This window comes from Sapajus apella, unplaced genomic scaffold (genome assembly GCF_009761245.1).
Source record: "Sapajus apella isolate SASKATOON/1434 unplaced genomic scaffold, GSC_monkey_1.0 scaffold15, whole genome shotgun sequence".
Classification (NCBI taxonomy): domain Eukaryota; kingdom Metazoa; phylum Chordata; class Mammalia; order Primates; family Cebidae; genus Sapajus; species Sapajus apella.
In genome coordinates, this window is record NW_022436955.1 from 25,007,214 (window position 1) to 25,025,973 (window position 18,760).

Below are 18,760 nucleotides of genomic sequence, written 5' to 3' on the forward strand. Positions count from 1 at the left end.
TACAGATGTGGAAACTGAGGCTGATGTTAAGTCGCTTGCTTAAGGTCACACAGCTATTAAATGGCTCAGCTTGGATTTGAACCCAAGTCCGAGTGATTCCAGAGCCTGGGACTTTAGCCATTGGGAGTGTGGCTCCCAACTGTACGTGTATGCCTGTGAGCATGGAGCAGACACACACACCCCAGACACTTCCCACACTGAATGTGCACTTGTGAGTGGCGCCCTGGCTCCTGCCTGTTCTCCTGGCGCATCTGGGTAGAGCCTGGGTATTTCTGTTGCCTGAGGCCTGCAGGAGAGCTTTCCATTTTCCCCGAAGTCTCCCATCACTGTAAGGATTATGTGAATTGGCTGGATGAGGTGGCTCATGCCTGTAATCCCAGCACTTTGGGAGGCAGAGGCAGGCAGATCACTTCAGGTGAGGAGTTCGAGACCAGCCTGGCCAACATGGCGAAACCCTGACTCTATTAATAATACAATAATTAGCTAGCGTGGTGATGTGCGCCTGTAGTTCCAGCTACTCAGGAGGCTGAAGCATGAGAATCGCTTGGACCTGGGAGGCAGAGGTTGCCATGAGCTGAGATGGCGCCATTGCTCTCCAGCCTGGGTGACAGAGTGAAACTGTGCCTCAAAAAGAAAAACCAAAACAAGATAATGTGAGTTGATCTCTGACTGGACAGGCCTGCTTCCCATGCAGAAGGGCGGATTGCCTCATCTGGTCTTGGACGTCATTGGCACAGCCGCTGTCAGACCACCTCTCCCAGGCCCGACGTCAAACTCAGGACTGACCGCTTCCTCATCTTCCCCAGACATGCTGCCGTTGTGTCCCCTGACTCTAAACTCAAGGCTTGGAAGCCCAGATCTGGCCTTGCACCTGACTCCCTCACTCCATCCCTGCACTGTCCTAGGTGGCTCCTGGCTGGGCCTGTCCCCTCCAGCCCAGCTCATCCCTGGTCTTGAGGGAGGACATTGCCCTTGAACCCACCCTACCTCCACGTTGCCCATCTAACCCCATCTTGGCCACCTTCCTCTCTGTCTCCTTTTCTACCGTTTTACAATCACATCAAGGTCAACGCCCCCCTCTCTTGCCAGTTCTGACCTTGCAGTTCCCCTCCCAGGCTTTGTCCATTTTCACAAGCCATTTTGGCAGCTGTGGCTGGGCACACAGACAGTCCTGTGAGCCTCACCAAGGTGTGGCAGCTCAGACACCCCGGTGCAGTGCCACAGCTCCCAAGGGAGGCTTCCTGATGGCTCCATAATTGTCCATGAAGAGGCCAGGTGCCATTTACCAGAGGGCTCCACTATGGCGGCCGTTTGGGTGGTTCCCAGCTTCCCTCAATTACAGATAATACAGCCGTGACTGTCTGTATCTCAGCTGTCACTTTTTTTTAACTACTTTTTTAGGGCAGATTTCTAGAAGTGGTTACTGGGCCAGAGAGGAGGGGTATTTTTTGGTGGCATTCACCACGTATTATCTATTTGTTCCCAAAATAATACTTTCTCTGCAAAGCTTCAGGGCCAGACTGCCCAGGTTCCAACCCTGATCCAATACCTACTGGCCGTGTGACCCTGGACTAGTCACTTTCCTCTCTGGGCCTCTTGAGTAAAATGAGGCCAGGCTCACTGGGTTCTTGTGAGAACTGAATGGGTTCCTAGCTCTTGGGTATTTAGAATAGCACCCGCCACGTGCTACCCACTCAGAACATTCATTCTTCCTCTCTGATGAACAAGTGCACAGAGGCAAACAGGCGCGGGGTGCCGGAGGGTACTAGGAGACAGGGCTGCGGGAGACGGAGGCACGTGTGTGGCACGCAGGACACAGACTCGGGAGCCCAGGGCGGCGTCGCTCGTCAGCCACCGCATGCTGTGCCCTGAGGCAGAGCTCTTCTCAACACAGCCCCTGTTGGGCCACCCAGTTGACAGAGGCAGTGAAAGCTTCCCCCCGTCCTGCGTGACTGCCCAGACCTTTGGCACAAGTGCTGCCAGAGGCCTAGTCAGTGCCATTGGCCCTGGCTGTGCCTCCATGGGGCTCTCTCATGGAAGCCTCTGTGGAGCTTCCAGGAGGCACCGTGGGTCCACCTTCCAAGGGTCCTGCCCTCTGAGAAGGAAGGCACAACAGGGGAGGGGGCAAGGATTGGCTGGGAGTCGGCCTCGGTCCTCTTCCAGGCCCGGCCACCTGCCTGTTTCATCCAGGTTGAAAAGGCAGGAATTCCATCCAGATTAATTTCTGGCACTCAGTCAGAGACAGCTTTATGATCTCTTAAGAGGGGATCAAAGGGATTCAGTGGAGAACTGTGAAAGGAGGGGCTTTCCCCGGAGGCAGGGGGCCCAGCCCACTCCAAGACTGCAGCAGGGACCCACAGCGGGAAGTGCAGCTGGTGACCAAGCAAAGGCCCTCAAGGCCCCTACGGAGGAGAGTCCAGCCCTGCAGCCTCTTTGTGCACGTGTTCAATCCAAGTAGGGCAACCTTTTGGGGCCAGGCTGCCGTTCCCCTGCGAGGGTCACAGTCTCCAGCGTCTCCCAGCCACAGCCCAGGCCCCACAGTAGGTCATCAGGGACCCCATAACTAGTAAGGGCAGCTTCAGGGATTGAAACTAACAAGTGGCAGAGGGCCGGGAGCCTTGGGAAGGAGAGTGCATGCTCTCGTGGGCTTTCATTACAGCAGAGGGAGAGAAAAACAATTATTAGGCACCTGCTAGGTCAGGAGCTGTGCTGGGGGCTTCTCTGTGTATGATCTTTTGAAATCTTCTCAAGATTTGATTAGGCCTTTCTTAAAGGAGGAGCTAAGAAAGCAGAGGGGCATGTCCAGGGTCACAGGGCTGGGAATTGAACCCAGGGAACAGGTGGAGGATGGGCCTTTCGGCCTCTTGCATTGGAGCCCACAGATCCTCCATTTTCCCCAGCTAGAGCTGCTTTGGAAGAGACACAGGTCATTTTTGAAATCAACTTTTCATTGAAGGATAAAATAAATCTAGAAAAGTGCACAAGTCAGACCAGGCACGGTGGCTCACGCCTATAATCCTAGCACTTTGGGAGGCTGAGGCAGGCAGATTGTCTGAGCTCAGGAGTTCAGGACCAACCTGGGCAACACAGTGAAACCCCATCTCTACTAAAATAGAAAAAATTAGGCAGGCGTGGTGGCATGTGCCTGTAGTCCCAGCTACTCTGGAGGCTGAGGCAGGATAATCACTTGGACCTGGAAGAGGGAGGTTGCAGTGAGCCAAGACTGCACCACTGCCGTCAAGCCTGGGCAACCGAGCAAGACTGTCTCAAAAAAAAAAGTGTACAAGTCAAAAAGAGTTACCATTCATCTCAGCCCCTCCCTAGCACGCATAGCCACTGCTATCCAGCAGCATAGATTAGCTTTGCATCTACTTGAACTTTATCTGGATGGACTCAGACACTGGGAACTCTTGTGACTGGCTTTCTATGATTTATCCGTGTTGTGTGTAGCAATAATTTGTCCATCCACTTTGCTGGGTGGTGTTCTGTTGTATGGTTAGATTCTATTAACTTGTTCCTTCTATGGGTAGGTCATTCCAGTTTGGGGCTGTCACAGTTAGAACCATTATAAACACTTCAGTGGACTCTTCTGTTGAACGTGTGTCCACAGTCCTGTTGAGTGCATGCTTGGGAACTGAATTCTCATTCTTGTCGTTTGTTGACACAGTTTTGCAAAGTGATTGCACCATCGTATACTTACACCAGCAATGCACAAAAGCCCTGAGACACGGAGCATTTAAAAACTGGCATGTATTAGCTGGCGCCTGGCTCATGCCTGTCATCCCAGCCATTTGGGAAGCTGAGGCAGGTAGATCACCTCAGGTTGGGAGTTTGAGACCAGCCTGACCAACATGGAGAAACCCCGTCTCTACTAAAAATACAAAATTAGCCAGGCGTGGTGGCGCATGCCTGTAATCCCAGCTGTTCGGCAGGCTGAGGCAGGAGAATCACTTGAACCCAGGAACGGAGGTTGCAGTGAGCAGAGATCGTGCCATTGTACTCCCACAACAACTCCCAGCCTGGGCACCAAGAGGAAAACTCTGTCTCAAAAACAAAAACAAACAAACAAAAAAAAAAAACTGGCATGTATTAAGCTTTTTAAAATACTGAAAAGGACAAAGAAAACCAAGAAAATCCCCCCATCCATAAATCTCTCTTAACCTCTTTTGAATTTTTCAAAGTCAAGCTCTTATCCACATGTAACAGAAGGCACATGTCCTAACTGCTTCGTGGGAGGGAGTTTTGACTGTTGTACTCACCTGAGTAACCACCAGCTACACCTCCATCACCCAGAAAATCTCCTCGCGACCCTTTCCAGCCAGCTCCTCGTGCTGCCCGGTATCCTGTGTGAACATTTAAGGAAAATAAAATGCGTGTTTACAGGTGGTAGTCCTCAAAAGTATAGAAAGGTGTAAATGAAAGGTTGGTCTCCACTCCTTCAAGTCTGTTTTCCCATAGGCAGTCACTGTTAGCAGCCACACGGGGCATCCCAGAAAGTGCTTATGAGTATTCCTTTGTAAATACCACACAGATTTTATCATCCACACTGGTCCGTTCCTTGCTCCTTCATATACATCGCAGCAGTGTCTCTACAGTAGCACATAAGTCCATGCCATTTGCTTTTCTAGTGTCATACCTAGTCTTCCCTTCAGACAGAGTTTAAGGTGGATGGAACTTTAGAATCTTCAGGAAATACTGTCATCCACACGGGGAGACTTGAGTTTCTGACGAGAGGGAGATGTTTATTGTGCATCTACTATCCACAGGCCAGAGGCCGTACAAGGTGCTTTGCTGCCCAGGCCTCGCTGCCCTCCAACCCAGAAGCCCATAACCACACCCCAGGGACCAGGGTGGAGTGACCTGCCCCTTGCAGAGCTGGGAAGCGGAGGTGCCGGGTTTCCACCATGTGCTGGGTCACCGAGCCTTCCCTTCCACTCTCCTGTCCCTGGCCAGGGCTTCCTCAGCTCTGCATAAGGGCCAGCCTTGGGCTTTGGGACATTCAAGACACCCCCACCTTCTGTGTACAGGTCTTTCCTGAGCCTCAGAAATGACGCATTACAGTGGCTTCCCAAACTGCCAAGGAAAAAGTGGCGTTTGTGGGTTGTCATCGTTTCTTCTGGGCAAGGAAGGGGGGACAAGAAAGGGGGGACCTGAGCGTTCGTGTGTCATCCAGCGCAGGCTTTGATTAGGCTGGTGAGTCACCCAGCCACCATACAAGGAAGTTTTTCATGTAAACGGTTTGTGGGTGAACTTATTTTTTGCCCTTTAAGGCAGAATTTTATGTTTTTCTTTTTCTCGCCCTTTGAAGACAAGTTTTTAAAACATAAATGGGAGGCAGTGTCTTGATGAGCAAGATCTTTTGTTCTGCAAGTGTCCGCAGTGAGTCTCTTTCACAGCCCGTGGAGGCCCCCACGCTGGGGTGCTAATCTGCACTTGGGGCACACCATGGCCAGGTGTCCAGCCTGGAAGAGGGAGGTGACCTGCTGTTCTTGTGCTGGCCTCCGAGGCCTCCACCTGCTGCCCTGTTGGCTTGGAGATGAGGCTAAACAGTGACTCTAAAAAGAGCAGTGCCTGTCCCCACAGAGGAATGAATTAGGCCCTTGCTTCACTGAGAGATGATTGGAAAATGCCCAGCGGGGCAGCCAGTGAACACTCTGGAAGGGAAGGTGTTTGGGAGAGAGGCTAACTGACCGGGAGATGAGGCCAGAACGACCAGAGCTCTGTGGGCTGCTGCCCACATTGTGCTCCCTGGGGCACCCCGTTGCACTCTCAGAACCAACAGACTATTTTGCAGACAGCCTTGAAAGGGACAGAGACCCTTTTTCGGAGAACCTGAGGCCACTCCTAATGGAGCCTGCTGGCACGTGGTGGCAGAAGGCCAGGGTGGTTTGTTTCCAGGGGGGCTGGCACATGCTTGGACCATTCCCTTTGGAAGACTGGGCTGAACCTGACCTCTGTCCAGGAGCATGAGGACCTTGGAAAGCACACCCTGGAGGTGAGAGGCCAGCTCGGCACCGACTGGGGCAGGAACAGGCTCCAGCAGACCATTCATCATGTCTGTTGACTTTCAAGGCTTTTGTTAAAGTCTCCAACCAATCTTCCATCCAAGAGGGTCCTTACCTCGTCCCAGGCCTCCTGGCCACTGCAGATCTGGGGATTTTGAACCAGTAGCTCATTGGTTTTTAGAGTAGGGTCCAGAGACCAGCAGTATCTCCATCACCTGTCAACTCACTAGTAATGCCAGTCTTCAGTTTCACAGACTCTCAGTTGGCAGGATGAGAGCAGCAAACTGTTTTAACACACTCTCTGGGTGACCGTGATGTCCTCCGGAGTTTGAGAACCGCGGCAGTAGTGTGAAGAAAGGGGAAAGAACCATAAACTTCAGTTGAGTTGCCTACTGTTTTCCATCTACTTTATCTTCGTTATTCTCTTTAGGGCGCACAATCCCTGGATTTTATGTCTCCATTGTATGAACACGAGTCTGACTCTCAGACTTCTTAACCTTCTCATGCATCCAAGCCAGAATTCAAACCCAGGCTCCGCAGCCTCCTTCTGTAACCATTTCACCCTCTTACTGGGGTTCTCACAGCCTGAGATTAAGCACAGATGACTAAACATGTCCATAGCTTTTGGGCTACTCTGCTAGAATCCCCTCCGTTTGTACAGTTCCCTTAGAATTCACTGGGGTAAACATCATTGAACTCACCCTCCTGGGACACTGGGCTTCTCTAGACAAGTAGAGTCCTCCACGCGAGTATCTGAGAACGCGCCTCCCGGGGGAAGGCAGAAATACACCTTCTCCTATATTCAGACACAACAGCATTACCTGGCTTGAAACTCACATGAGAGACTAACTGAACATTAATTTATGAAAGAACAGGATCCTTCTCCAGGATTCTCATAAATTGAAGCCCTTTGTAGTAGGAACCCATGACTCCCACCCAGAGGAGGCAGCCAGGAAGGATGGAGGCTTCCAGACAAAGCCATGAACAGATCAGATGTCCTTTGAAGTGCTGCAGGCACCAGATAAAGTTCTTAGTAAAATAAACAACAGGGGCCCCTGTTGAGATGCTACCGTCTCATCTGGAGGCCCAGCCAGGGAAATCCTTATTTGGGATAGAGAGAGTTCCCTTTATCAGGCCCAAAGGAAACAGAGCCTGTGGTGTCCCTCACTGTATTTCAAAAGGGCTAGAAACTCGCCTGGGGCTGCCCGCCTCCCACACCACAGAGGAGGAGCAGGCTCTGGTACAGTATTTGCGTTTATTTATTTGGTGGGTTGCAATTAATCAGGGGGTGTTTCCTGAAATGTTCTGAAAAAGCCATCTTATGTTAACGATTAATAAGAGGTGCTCCCCACCCCCACCCTGTAGTCTTTAATGTTGGGTGCAAAGAACTCTTTGATTCTGGGTGGCCTTGGTCAAGAGGGGAGGGCCGATTGCTGAGGTTTAGGAGGCCAAGCTGGCCGCCCTGCCAGAAAGACCCTCAGGAGGATTGGCGCACAGGGCAGAGTCAGGGGGAAGCATTTATGTTGGCTTCATTTAATTTCATTTTATTTTTTTTGAGAAAGAGTCTTGCTCTGTCACCAGGCTGAATTTGCAATGGTGTGATCTTGGCTCACTGAAACCTCTGCCTCCCTCATTCAAGCGATTCTCCTGCCTCAGCTTCCCGAGTAGCTGGGACTACAGGCGTGCACCACCACACCCAGCTATTGATTGATTGATTGATTGATTGAGACGGGATTTCACCATGTTGGCCAGGATGGCCTCGATCTCTTGACTTCATGATCCACCTGCTTAGGGCTCCCAAAGTGCTGGGATTACAGGCGTGAGCCATCCGCCTGGCCCTTTTTAATTTTTTAAAGGTATATCCTACCTCTGCCTGGTGACCCTCGAGGTGACTTAGAAAAGCATACAGACTGGGAAAATGGATATGAATTGATCTGGAGTAACACCCACCAGGTGTTAGGAGAGAAAAGCCAGATGCAGACATAGTATAATGCAATGCCATTTTTGTAAAATGAAACAAGGACCCCAAAAATCCTGTCTGTATTGGATTGGTGCAAAAGTCATTGCGGTTTTTGCCACTGAAAGTCTGTTGCCAGACAAATGTATAATATGCATTTGTGTTTGATTAGACGTGACCATGGAGAAGGAGATGAAATGTTAGATGTCAAGGGTCTGCAAAGTATCTGGCTCAATGCCTATTTTTATAAATAAGGGGTTTTTGGGGTTGGGGGACAGCTCTGCCCATTTGGGGGGGCGGACACAGGTCTGCCCATTCCTCGATCGCATTATGCTGGCAGCAACAGAAATGGTATGACCTGCAGAGCCTGGACTATTATGATCTGGCCCTTAGGAAAATGGTTTCTGTACCCCAATATATAACATTGTCTCAAATTTTCAGGGTTCACAGTATCATGGTGTTAGCATGGATTCAGGGTGGCAGGAGGGTGGGCAGAGGTGAGGTTAAAAGGAAGAAAGCCAGCTTCCATGATGCAGCCAGAACTTATGTGCAGTTTACATTGGGCTGTGTGTGTGTGCGGGTGTGCGTATGCATTCGTGTGTGTGTGCATACACATACACCATGATAGAAGTGTGCAGGCCATGAGCTCGCCGTGCTGGAGTTCTGTGCTCTGTTTGATTCTGAATTTTTCAAAGAACATTCATTATTTCAAAAATCAGATAACCTGCTAGACCACTGAAAATTCAGAAGTAATAAGATCTCAGATGCCTTCTAGTTCTCTTTAAGAATATGGGATTTTGGCCAGCTGTGGTGGCTCATGCCTATAATCCTAGCACTTTGGGAGACTGAGGCAGGTAGATCACCTGAGGTCAGGAGTTCAAGACCAGCCTGGTCAACATGGTGAAACCCCATCTCTACTAATAATACAAAAATTAGCTGGGCATGATGGCACGTGCCTGTAATCCCAGCTACTCAGAAGGCTGAGGCATGAGAATCGCTTGAACCCAGGAGGCAGAGGTTGCAGTGAGCCAAGATTGCACCACTACACTCCGGCCTGGGTGACAGAGTAAAACTGTGTCTCAAAAGAAAAAAAAAAAAAAGAAAAAAAAAAAAGAATATGGGATTCTGACCAATTTAAGAATTCTGTGACAGATACAATACCACCACCATGATCCCAATTTCCGAACTCTTTGGAGATTTTTTTTCTTTATTTCTCTTTAATTAAATGTACAAAGCATGAATATGGCTTCCCTCAACAATTTGAAACATTGTAGGTAAAGCTGAGCTCTACCCCTTGGTCCTCCCCCAAGCCACTTCCTTCTCCAAGGGAGACAGCTGTCACCAGCCAGACTTGGTCCCCCGCCCCCATCCCTGAAGCCCTGTGAATTAGATCATAGATGTGTGCATGTCAGCATAGATGTATGCATGTATTTGCTTGTGTACTCAACAGCGTGTTGTGCAGATGAAATCCATGGCAGATCTTATAACCCTCCTTCCTTCTTTTTAACTGCTGTGTGCTGTTAGGCTGCAGGGGCCACAGTGTTAGGCACTTCTCTATTGATTGGGTATTTAGGGGGTTTCTGGTCCCCTTTTTTTTTTTTTTTTAAAACAGAGTTTTCCTCTTGTTACCCATGCCGGAGTGCAATGGTACAATCTCGGCTCACTGCAACCTCAGCCTCCCGGGTTTAAGCGATTCTTCTGCCTCAGTCTTCCAAGTAACTGGGATTACAGGCACACGCCACCATGCCCGGCCATTTTTGTATATTAAGTAGAGACAGGGTTTCACCATGTTGGCCAGGCTGTTCTCGAACTCCTGACCTCAAGTGATCCACCTGCCTTGGCCTCCCAAAGTACTGGGATTACTGGTGTGAGTCACCACACCAGCCAGTCACCGTTAACTTTCTCTAAGACATTAACTGTCTTCAGTCACTGTCCTGCTGAACTCAATAGGTTTCATTTATCAAGCCTCAAATGTGACATTTAATTTTCCCACCAGCTCCAGGAGGCAAATGCTACTATTATCCCCATTTTACAGATGAGGAAGGTAAGGTTCCAGAGGTGATGTAGTTTGCCTAAGGCTGCACAGCTCATGAGGAGCAGAAAAGAGATCCCAGTGTGCATCTGCCTGACTCTGCGGTGAGGCACACACCTTCGAGCAGAAACACAGCTTGCTTGAGCCTCTGAGCTCCCAGGAGTGAGTCTGCTGGTTGGGGGGGAGGGGGGCAGCTGGTCCACAGGTCGAGAAGTGAATGAAGAGTGGTGAGGGTGGAAGTGTTGGCGTGCTGAGCACGGGGGTGGGAGCTGCGATCAGAGTGGGAGACTGTGCAGCCTCTCAGACCTGGGGCACCGCTGATGGCAGTTGGTAGCAGCTGGGGCTGGGCCACTGTGGAGGCAAAGGCCAGCGCAGACAAAGCAGCCTGGAGTTTCCCTGCCATGGTTTTTCCAGCAGGGTGAGTGTCCCAGGGCTCCCATGAAACAGCACACACTTCTCTCTGCAGTTCTGCAGGGCCACACACCCTCTGGGGGTTCCTTCCATGCCTCACCTCTAACAGATTTTGGTGGCTCCAGGAATTCCTTGGTGTCTTGGCCTGTTCGGGTGCTGTAACAAAATACCTTATAAACTGGGTGGGTTATAAGCAACCGAAATTCATTTCTCATGGTTCTGGAGGCCAGGATGTCCACCAACAAGGTAGATGGGTGCGGGCTTGCTTCCTGCTTTGCAGAGAGTGTCTCCCATGGGGAAGAGGCGAGCCCAGGGTCTCTCAATATAAGAGCACTGATCCCATTTGTGAGGGCTGCACCCTTGTGACCTAATCACCTCCCAAAGGCCCTGCCTCTTCACATGCCCACACTGGGGATTTGGTTTCAACAATGAATTTTTTGAGGAAACGAACACTCAAACCCTAGCCCTGGGCTTGTGGCTGCCTCGCTCCAGTTTCTGCCTCTGTGATCACACGGGCCTGTGCCTCCTCTGTCTCTCCTTCGTGTCCTTTCTGGGGACACTCATACTCAGGACTCACCAGATAATCCAGCAAGAACTACCCATCTGAAGGTCCCGATCTTGGGACGCGGCGTTCGCAGATGGCAGGGTTTGATGCGGATGTATCTTCTTTGGGGCCACCAGTCACCTCATGACCCCAGCTGAGCTGACAAGAGCAACAGGCAGAAGTTTCCCTCTCCTGGTTAATGTGTCTCTGCGTACAGCCCTCCCTCCAGGGTGCCTTGGCACAGGCACGGGCAGGAGAAAATCCCACCACCCTCGGCCCATGCCCGCCTTCGCAGGACTCTCGGAGGGGATGGTACCTGAGATTTGCTTAAGGAACCCTGAGAAACTGCCTATGTCCTCATCACTGCCAGAGCATAACACGCCCAAGGTGATGCTCCCTGTTTTCCCCTCTGTCACCTCTCACTCCTCCCCTTGTCCCTCTCTTCTCCTCTGTCTCCCTCGTCCTTGGAGAATACCCTGTGACTTCTGCCTGTACCCAAGAATGTTTTCTCCCCTTTCCCTTTCTATAGTCTGTTAAAAATCTTTACTTAAAACTGCTGAACTGGGTGTTCCTGCCAGGGAACCCACAAGGACAGGAAACCCAGGAGGAGGGAACCCAGGTGGACAGGAGGGGTGAGTTTTAGAATTCTGGAAGGGGCACCTCTTCTAGTCCATGAGGAATTGCCCCTGGCCAGGCCCACCCCGCATCTGGCCCACCCTGCAGGCTGTTTTTCCACTGCACCCGAGAGGTTTCCTGGAGGAACAGCCTCCCCTGGGGTTAGGCCCGTGTGAAGACCAGAGAGCCTTTCCAGAATGCTGAGGGCGGGCCCAGGATTGTTCCTGTGTGTACAGCTCAGGCTCTTCAAGGACCAGGGCTCAGGACCAGGGAGTGACCCTGACCGCAAGTCCTGGTACCCACTGAGCCAGCTGGGACCTGGAGCGGGTGACCTTTTCCTCTGTGTCTTGTGGTCTTTGAGGCTGTAGAATGGGGGTCACAACTGTTGACCCCTGGCTGCACCATGTTCAGATCAGCTGGAGATCTGAAAGGTTCTCTTGTGTAGTGCAGTGAAATACACACAGCACGAGGCGTCACTTGAACCGTGTTTAGGTGGCAGTTCAGCGGTTCATCCACATTGTTATGCTGCGGTCACCACCATCTGTCTCCAGAACTTTCTGGTCTTCCCATATTGAAACTCTGTCCCTGTTACCCCCTCCCCCAGCCCCTGGCATCCACCATTCTGCTTTCTGTCTCTAAGAATTTGTCTATTCTAGGGACCTCATATGCATGGAATCACACAAGATTTGGCCTTTTGTGGCTGGCTTATCTCAGCCTAATGTCCCCAAGGTTCATTCATGGTGTGGCATGTGTCAGGATTTTCTTCCATTTTAAGGCAGAATAATACTGCATTGAATGGGTAGACCACACTGTATGTCTCCCTTTATCCATTGGGGGACTTGGGTTGCTTCCGGCTTTTGGTGGTTGGGAATGACGCTGCTAAGAGCATGCGTGTGCAAATATGCTTTTTAAAATATACCGGTGCCCAAAAAAAGTCCTGATGCGTAGGTTCCACCCGCCCCCGACACCAGTCTGATGGGATTGGCTTGGGCTTGGACTCGGTTATCGGAATTCTCGGCCCCTCGGGTGGTTTTAATGGGTAGCCAGGGTTGAGAACTCTGATAGGTCATTTGGGACACACATCAGCCTGAGGCCCAGTATATAAGAAGCCCTGGGCTGTGGGCCGACCTGATGGTGGCTGCTGGTGTCGGGATGTGCAGCTGTATGAGAGGACAGCTTGGGGACAGAGTCCTCCCCTGGGATTCCTCTTTGCCCGGGACCCTGTGTGAGCCCCATGCTGACGTCCCTGCCCGAATTCTCTTGGAAGTACCTCCTGTAGCTCCTGCGTCCCCAAGTGGCTCCTTCTGACCTCACTGATGATGCAGGTGCCCAAGTGTGCCGTTTCTGACGCAGGGCAGGGTGAGGCCTTATGCAGTGGGGTAATGGGCTGGAGGCAGGCTTTAGGTGAACGCCAGCATTTCTGTCCCCTGATGGATCAAGAACAGGATAGGACATCAGGTTCACCCAACACGCCAGGGAAAGAAAACCCATCCAATACCAAACCCAGCTCACACCTTGTCAACCACAGTTGCAGAGGGCCCTGCTGCCCTCTGTGACATGAGGGGAATGGACAGCTCAGCTCACATCACTGCAGTAAAATGGCCCAGTGACTGGGACCGGGCATCCTGGGGTCGGTCCTTGCTTGCCCCTTACAGTTGTGTGGGCTTCCAGCAGCTGCTGTGAGAAATTTCCATAAACCGGGTTGCTTAACACAACAGAAATTTGTTCTCATACAGTTCTGGGGCCAGATGTCCAAAATCAAGGTGTCAGCAGGGCCACAGTGCTTCTGAGACTCTAGGGGAGGGCCTTCTTCTTGCCCCACCCAGCTTCTGATAGTGTCCGACAATCATTGATGCACCTTGACATTCAGGCTCTGCCTCCATACGTGGAGGTCTTTCTGGTGTGAGTGTGTGTGTGTGTGTGTGTGTGTGTGTATCTGTCCACACAGCCTTTTTATAAGGATGCCAGTCATTGGATTTAGGGCCTCTTCCTAATCCAGTACGCCCTCATTTAACTTGATTAAATCTGCAAAGACCCCATTTCCAAAGAAAGTCATAGTCACAGATACCAGGGGTTAGGTCTTGGACTTATGATTTGGGCAGACACAGTTCAAGCCACGCCACCAACTGTGTGACCTGGGCACGGTATGAAGTCCCTCTCTCCTCTGCAGCATGCCCACCTCGTAGAGGAGAGGAAGTGGGGCATGTGGGTGAGAACCTTGCTGCTTAGAGGACTCAGGAACATCTGTTTCACCTGGAAGCTACTGAATGCAGATTCCCAGGCCTTGCCCAGCTCTGCCGAGCTATCTGTGTGGTAACCAGACCCCCAGGCAATTCATGTGTACGCCAGTGTTTAAGAATCACAGGGTGGGTGAAAGCATTTGGTGCAGAGCCTGGCCTAAATCAGCACCTAACGCATGTTAGCTGTCAATGCCAATTAGCATTCTCTCTGCTGCCGGTTCTCCCTCAAACAAATACGGAGAGCACCTTCCCTGGGTGGCGGCAGTCACCATGCAGACACATGGAAGGAACAGATGAGGCATCATCCCTGCCTCCAAGCAGCTCCTAGCTCAGTGAGGAAAACAGCTACATACAATTTTTTTTAATGTGTTCAGACAGCATCTGCATGATGGTTGGATTTTGCCCAGGGTGCAGCTGGCCTGAAGAGCAAGGTAAGATGTGGCACTCAGCTGGCAGCCTGACACCAAGGCCAGCTCATCGCCTTGCCAGCCGGGAATGTGGTTACCTAGGCAACCAGCCGATGCAGTAGTGATAGTGGAGCAGGATGCCCGCCTGAGTTCCCTCTGCTCCCTTGGAGGCAGCGTTGACCACAGGAGGCCACCACCTGTGGGCGCTTGGGGCTGAGTGCCTGGGCATTTTCCCTTCTTGCAAACAAATTGCCCATCTCCCCAGGAGCCGGCTTTTCTGGCAGCTGTCCACTGGGCACCCAGCTGCACCAGCCTGCAACTGCTGCTGGGAATCAGAGGAGGCAAGGCTCAACTTTCCAATTTAAAGGCAGCAGCAGCATTGATGAAGGCAGAGAAGGTGCTCAGGTTTGCCTCTCAGAGTGGCATGATGGTCAGGTGCTCAGAATCCAGAGCTAGACCTGGATCCCAATTCTCTGTGATTCTTAGTAACTGCATAGCTTACCTCTCTCAGCCTCAATGTTCTCATCTGTAAAATGGGACTTATACGACTCACCTCATTGGGGGGCTGGGATGATTTAAAATGTATTTATACAAAGTGCTTAGCACAGGACGTGGCCTGCAGAGTGCCCTCCAAAAGCGATGGCTTTTCCGCTGTCTTGTCACGCGTCATAACCCGAATGCATGGTGGTGGTTCTAGGAAAATGTCAGCACTTGATACACGGTAGCCATTGTGACTGTAATGAGTCGTTTCGTTAGAATGTTCTGTGCCTGGCCTCAGCCTTCAGCCAGGCTGGGAGTGTGCAGGGGCTGGTTTGTCTCATCTGCGTGTCATTTTCCCCACTTCCTGCCCCTCCACAGAGACAGTGCCCCACTCGGAGTAGGCATCCCTCTACCCACCTTGAAAACATGAGTCCTGAAGTGTAAGCATTGATTAATTCATCTGTGAATTAGCTGAACCAGCAAGTAACAGAGTTCAGTAATTGTGTGGGGTAAATTGGGGTCCCCAAAAGACCCCATAAACCCTGTGCTGTCCTGTGGCAGAACTTAATCCGATTCAGTGCAGTTGAGGCACGGGGCCAGGGCGAAAAGCAACAATCTGTGTGCGTAGCAGCACTATTCATGATAGCCTGCAGTGGTAAAACCCAAGTGTTCACCAGCAGATGAACAGACAAAGAAATTGCAGTGTATCCATGCAGCAGACGGTTATCCATACACCTGCCAGAGCCGGATGAACCTTGAGGACCTTATGCTAGGTGGACAAAAGGCCACATCGTATATGATTCATATGCAGCGAAAGACACATTTTAACCCACAGCAGTTTGGGCAGAGACAGTTCCACCCACAGCAGCAGCTGTGTGACCTGGGCAAGGTATGAACCCCTCCTCTCGTCAGTATCACATCCACCTGGTGGAGGAGAGAAGGGGAGGCATGTGGGTGACAACCTTGCTGCTTAGAGGGCTCAAGAACATCTGCCTCACCTGGAAGCTGTTTAATGCAGATTCCCAGGCCTCGTGGAGGCCACAAAAGGGCACATAGTGTATGATTTCATTTATTTGCAATGTTCACAATGGGGGAATCCAGGGACAGAAAGCAGACTGGCGGTTGCCCAGGGACTGGGGGAGGGCATAATAGGAAGTAATGGCTTAAAAGAGCTTCCTTTGAAATGATGGAAAAGTTTTCGACATAGTGGTGGCAGTTACACAACACTGTGATAAATGCCACCGAATTGTTCACTGTAAAAAGGTTAATGGTGGCCAGGCACAATAGCGCACGCCCGTGATCCCAGCACTTTAGAAAGCCAAGGTGGGCAAATCATCTGAGGTCAGGAGTTTGAGACCAGCCTGGCCAACAGGGTGAAACCCTGTCTCTACTAAAAATACAAAACTTAGCCAGGTGTGGTGGCAGGCGCCTGTAATCCCAGCTACTAGGGAGACTCAGGCAGGGGACTCGCTTGAATCCAGGAACTGGAGGTTACAGTGAGCCGAGTTCATGCCACTGTCTGGGTGACAGAGTGAGACTCCATCTCAAAAGCTAATAATAAATAAATAATGGTTAATGGTTGATTTTATTGTGTGTGTATTTTATCTCAATGAAGTAAATATATATATGTGTGTGTATAGTGATGGCAGCTCCCTGGTCCCTCAGAGAGCCTGCTGTCTCAGGCCAGAGTGATGGGATCTCACTGGGGAGCCCCTGTGTGATTCCCAGAGGCACCAGAGTTGACTCTACCAAGCCTGAGGCAAGAAAACAGTCCCAATCAGAGAGAAAAAAGTATTGAGTCTAATCCCAAAAGCACTGCTGACTCTAAAGTTCTGACCTATAACAAAAACAAACAAAACGTGCATGTACCGTATTTCTTTAGAAATGAGATTTTGAGGGTGTCACTCTCGCATTAAGTTGACTATCTTCTAGTTATTTTCTGTTCCACAGTTAGATGGTGAATGCCCCCCAGTCACCCGAGTGCTGGGGCTTCTGCGTTTCACTGGAAAAGTGCACAGATTATCAGGGCAGTGTGGCCTCCTTCCCTGGGAAATGGTAGCCACAGCACTGTGACCGATTTTCTGACATGGATTTCGTGGGCTAGCAGGCGTGGGGAGTAAGGCCGGGGGGCTATGTTTGCCCCAGGGGGTCTCTGTGGGGAATGCAGCAGCAGGGAGCTGAGAGGTTATGAACTGGTCTTCGGTTGATTGTGAAGATTTGGACCCAAAGGGCAGTTTGGGGGTAACCCACATGGGATGGTTATGAGGCCTCCATTATATGTGAAGGTAAAATGACAGTCTTTGGTGCTCACAGGATTTAAGGGAAGATATTCTGGAGGGCTCAAGAGAAGGCTAAAAATGCTACCTCCCAAGTGTCAGTCCTCCCAGAAGCCATGGCTTGGTGGAGATAGCAGATTGTTTCCTGCACACTTACATCTGCAGCCATAGTGAGTCTTGAACCAGGAAAGCCAGTCATTCTCCCTGGATGTGCAAGGCATTGCACTTTGGTAGACCTCGGAAGAAGATTCCAAGGCGGGGTCCCAGTGAGATGGGGGCTGGGAGAGGGAGGCATCCTATGGTAGGAGGTAGGCGAGGGCCATGGCCATCTCCTCAGGCCAAGCACGGTGCCACACACATACTAGACCTCAGCAGTGATGGGAAGAGGCAAACACACATGCTCTTGGGCCCCTGGGGGTGTGGTGACAGGAACTCCAAGACTTTAGGAGAGCACTGCCCAGCAGAGCGTTCTGTGATGACGGAGATGTTCTCTATGCGTGCTACCACAGTCACCACTAGACGCAGCTGGCTTCCGAGTAACTGCAGTGTCACCGTGTGATGGAGATGCTGGATTTGTAGTTGTATTTCATTTTAATGAAGTTCAGTGTGAGTAGCCACCTGAGGCTGCTAGCTGCCGGACTAGAAAGCTCAGCTCTAGGACCTGCCCTGGAAAAAAGTTTTCAGAGCCAGTCTGGCTCCTCCCTGGCTCAGGTTTCCCTGTGTGGTCCTCCTCCACTCTGCAGTTCCATGGGAGGGCCCATGCAGCGTGCTGTCTTCACGACAGGTGGTGGGGAGCATGCGTGCTGTGAGTGTACGCGCGCGAGCCTCAGAGGCTGCGGCAGCAGAGCAGCCGAGCGGCAGCCCCAGGCTGGTGCGACGCGCTTCCAGCACATTCTGAGTTACGCCTCTCCTGGCAAGGGGCACATTCCCGCTGACGACTTGTCTCCCACGGAGGAGCAACAGGCTTTGCTTTCCCAGGCCTGAGAACCCCGGCGTATGTGCTTGCCGCTGCCGGGAAAACAGTTGCCAGAGCGATGGCAAGTGTTGCCCAGGTAACGTCCCTTCCTTGACAAGCAGAGACGGTGAGGCCAGTGTTGGAGTGGCTGATTCTGCCAGACGGGAAGCAGGAGGCTCTGCCTGCTGGCTCTGCTTCCCGCTGGCTGGCGGGGCTTGGGCTTGGGTGTGGGGAGTCCTGCTGAGTTCTACCGCCCTGGACTACTCCTTTACAGAACCTGGTAGGTGATAGTAATCAGAGTTGCTATTTAGTGAGGAACTGGGCTAAGTGTTTTATATATTATCTCATGGAATAGTCACAGCAAGCCTTTGACAGTAGTTGTTCTTAGCCTGATTTGCAGACAAGGAAAGTGATGCAAGTAATAGACTGTAAGTTTCATGAGCACCAGGGCTTGTCTGCTTTGCTCACCACGGTCATCCTTAGTACTTAACGTAGTGCTTGGCACGGCATAGTAGATCTTCATGGGATGGTTGGATGAAGGGTGAATAAATAGATGAGTGAGTGATAGAAATATGGATGGTAGATGGCATTGAATGGATGGTGAGGTGGGTGAAGGATGGATGGATGGGGGGTGGGTGCATAGTTAGGTTGGTAGGTGAATGGTTGGATGGATAAGTAGATGGATGAATGGATGAGTGGACTGATTAATGGGTGGGTGGGTGGGTGGATGGATGGAGAGTGGATGGATGGATGGAGAGTGGATGGATGGGTAGATAGATGGATGAATGGATGGATGGGTGGTTGGGCAGATGGATGGATGTGTGGGTGAATGGTAGGT

At 51.2% G+C, this 18,760-nt stretch overlaps 1 protein-coding gene across 4 annotated transcripts in view; it reads left to right on the forward strand.

Annotated features, from left to right (window-relative positions):
• The window catches only part of CMIP (c-Maf inducing protein), a 257,606-nt gene that overhangs the window by 175,251 nt on the left and 63,595 nt on the right, over positions 1-18,760 (forward strand). Inside the window, exon 1 of one of the 4 annotated variants that reach the window (XM_032284537.1) lies at positions 4,091-7,245. The exons of 1 other annotated variant lie outside the window; for it this stretch is intronic. In XM_032284537.1, the coding sequence (XP_032140428.1) occupies positions 7,069-7,245 (177 nt within the window). In that variant the 5' untranslated portion in view covers positions 4,091-7,068. Of the gene's footprint in view, positions 1-4,090; positions 7,246-17,781; positions 18,203-18,760 lie in introns of those variants that run through there. 2 more of the 4 variants (XM_032284538.1, XM_032284540.1) reach the window with 2 other exon arrangements.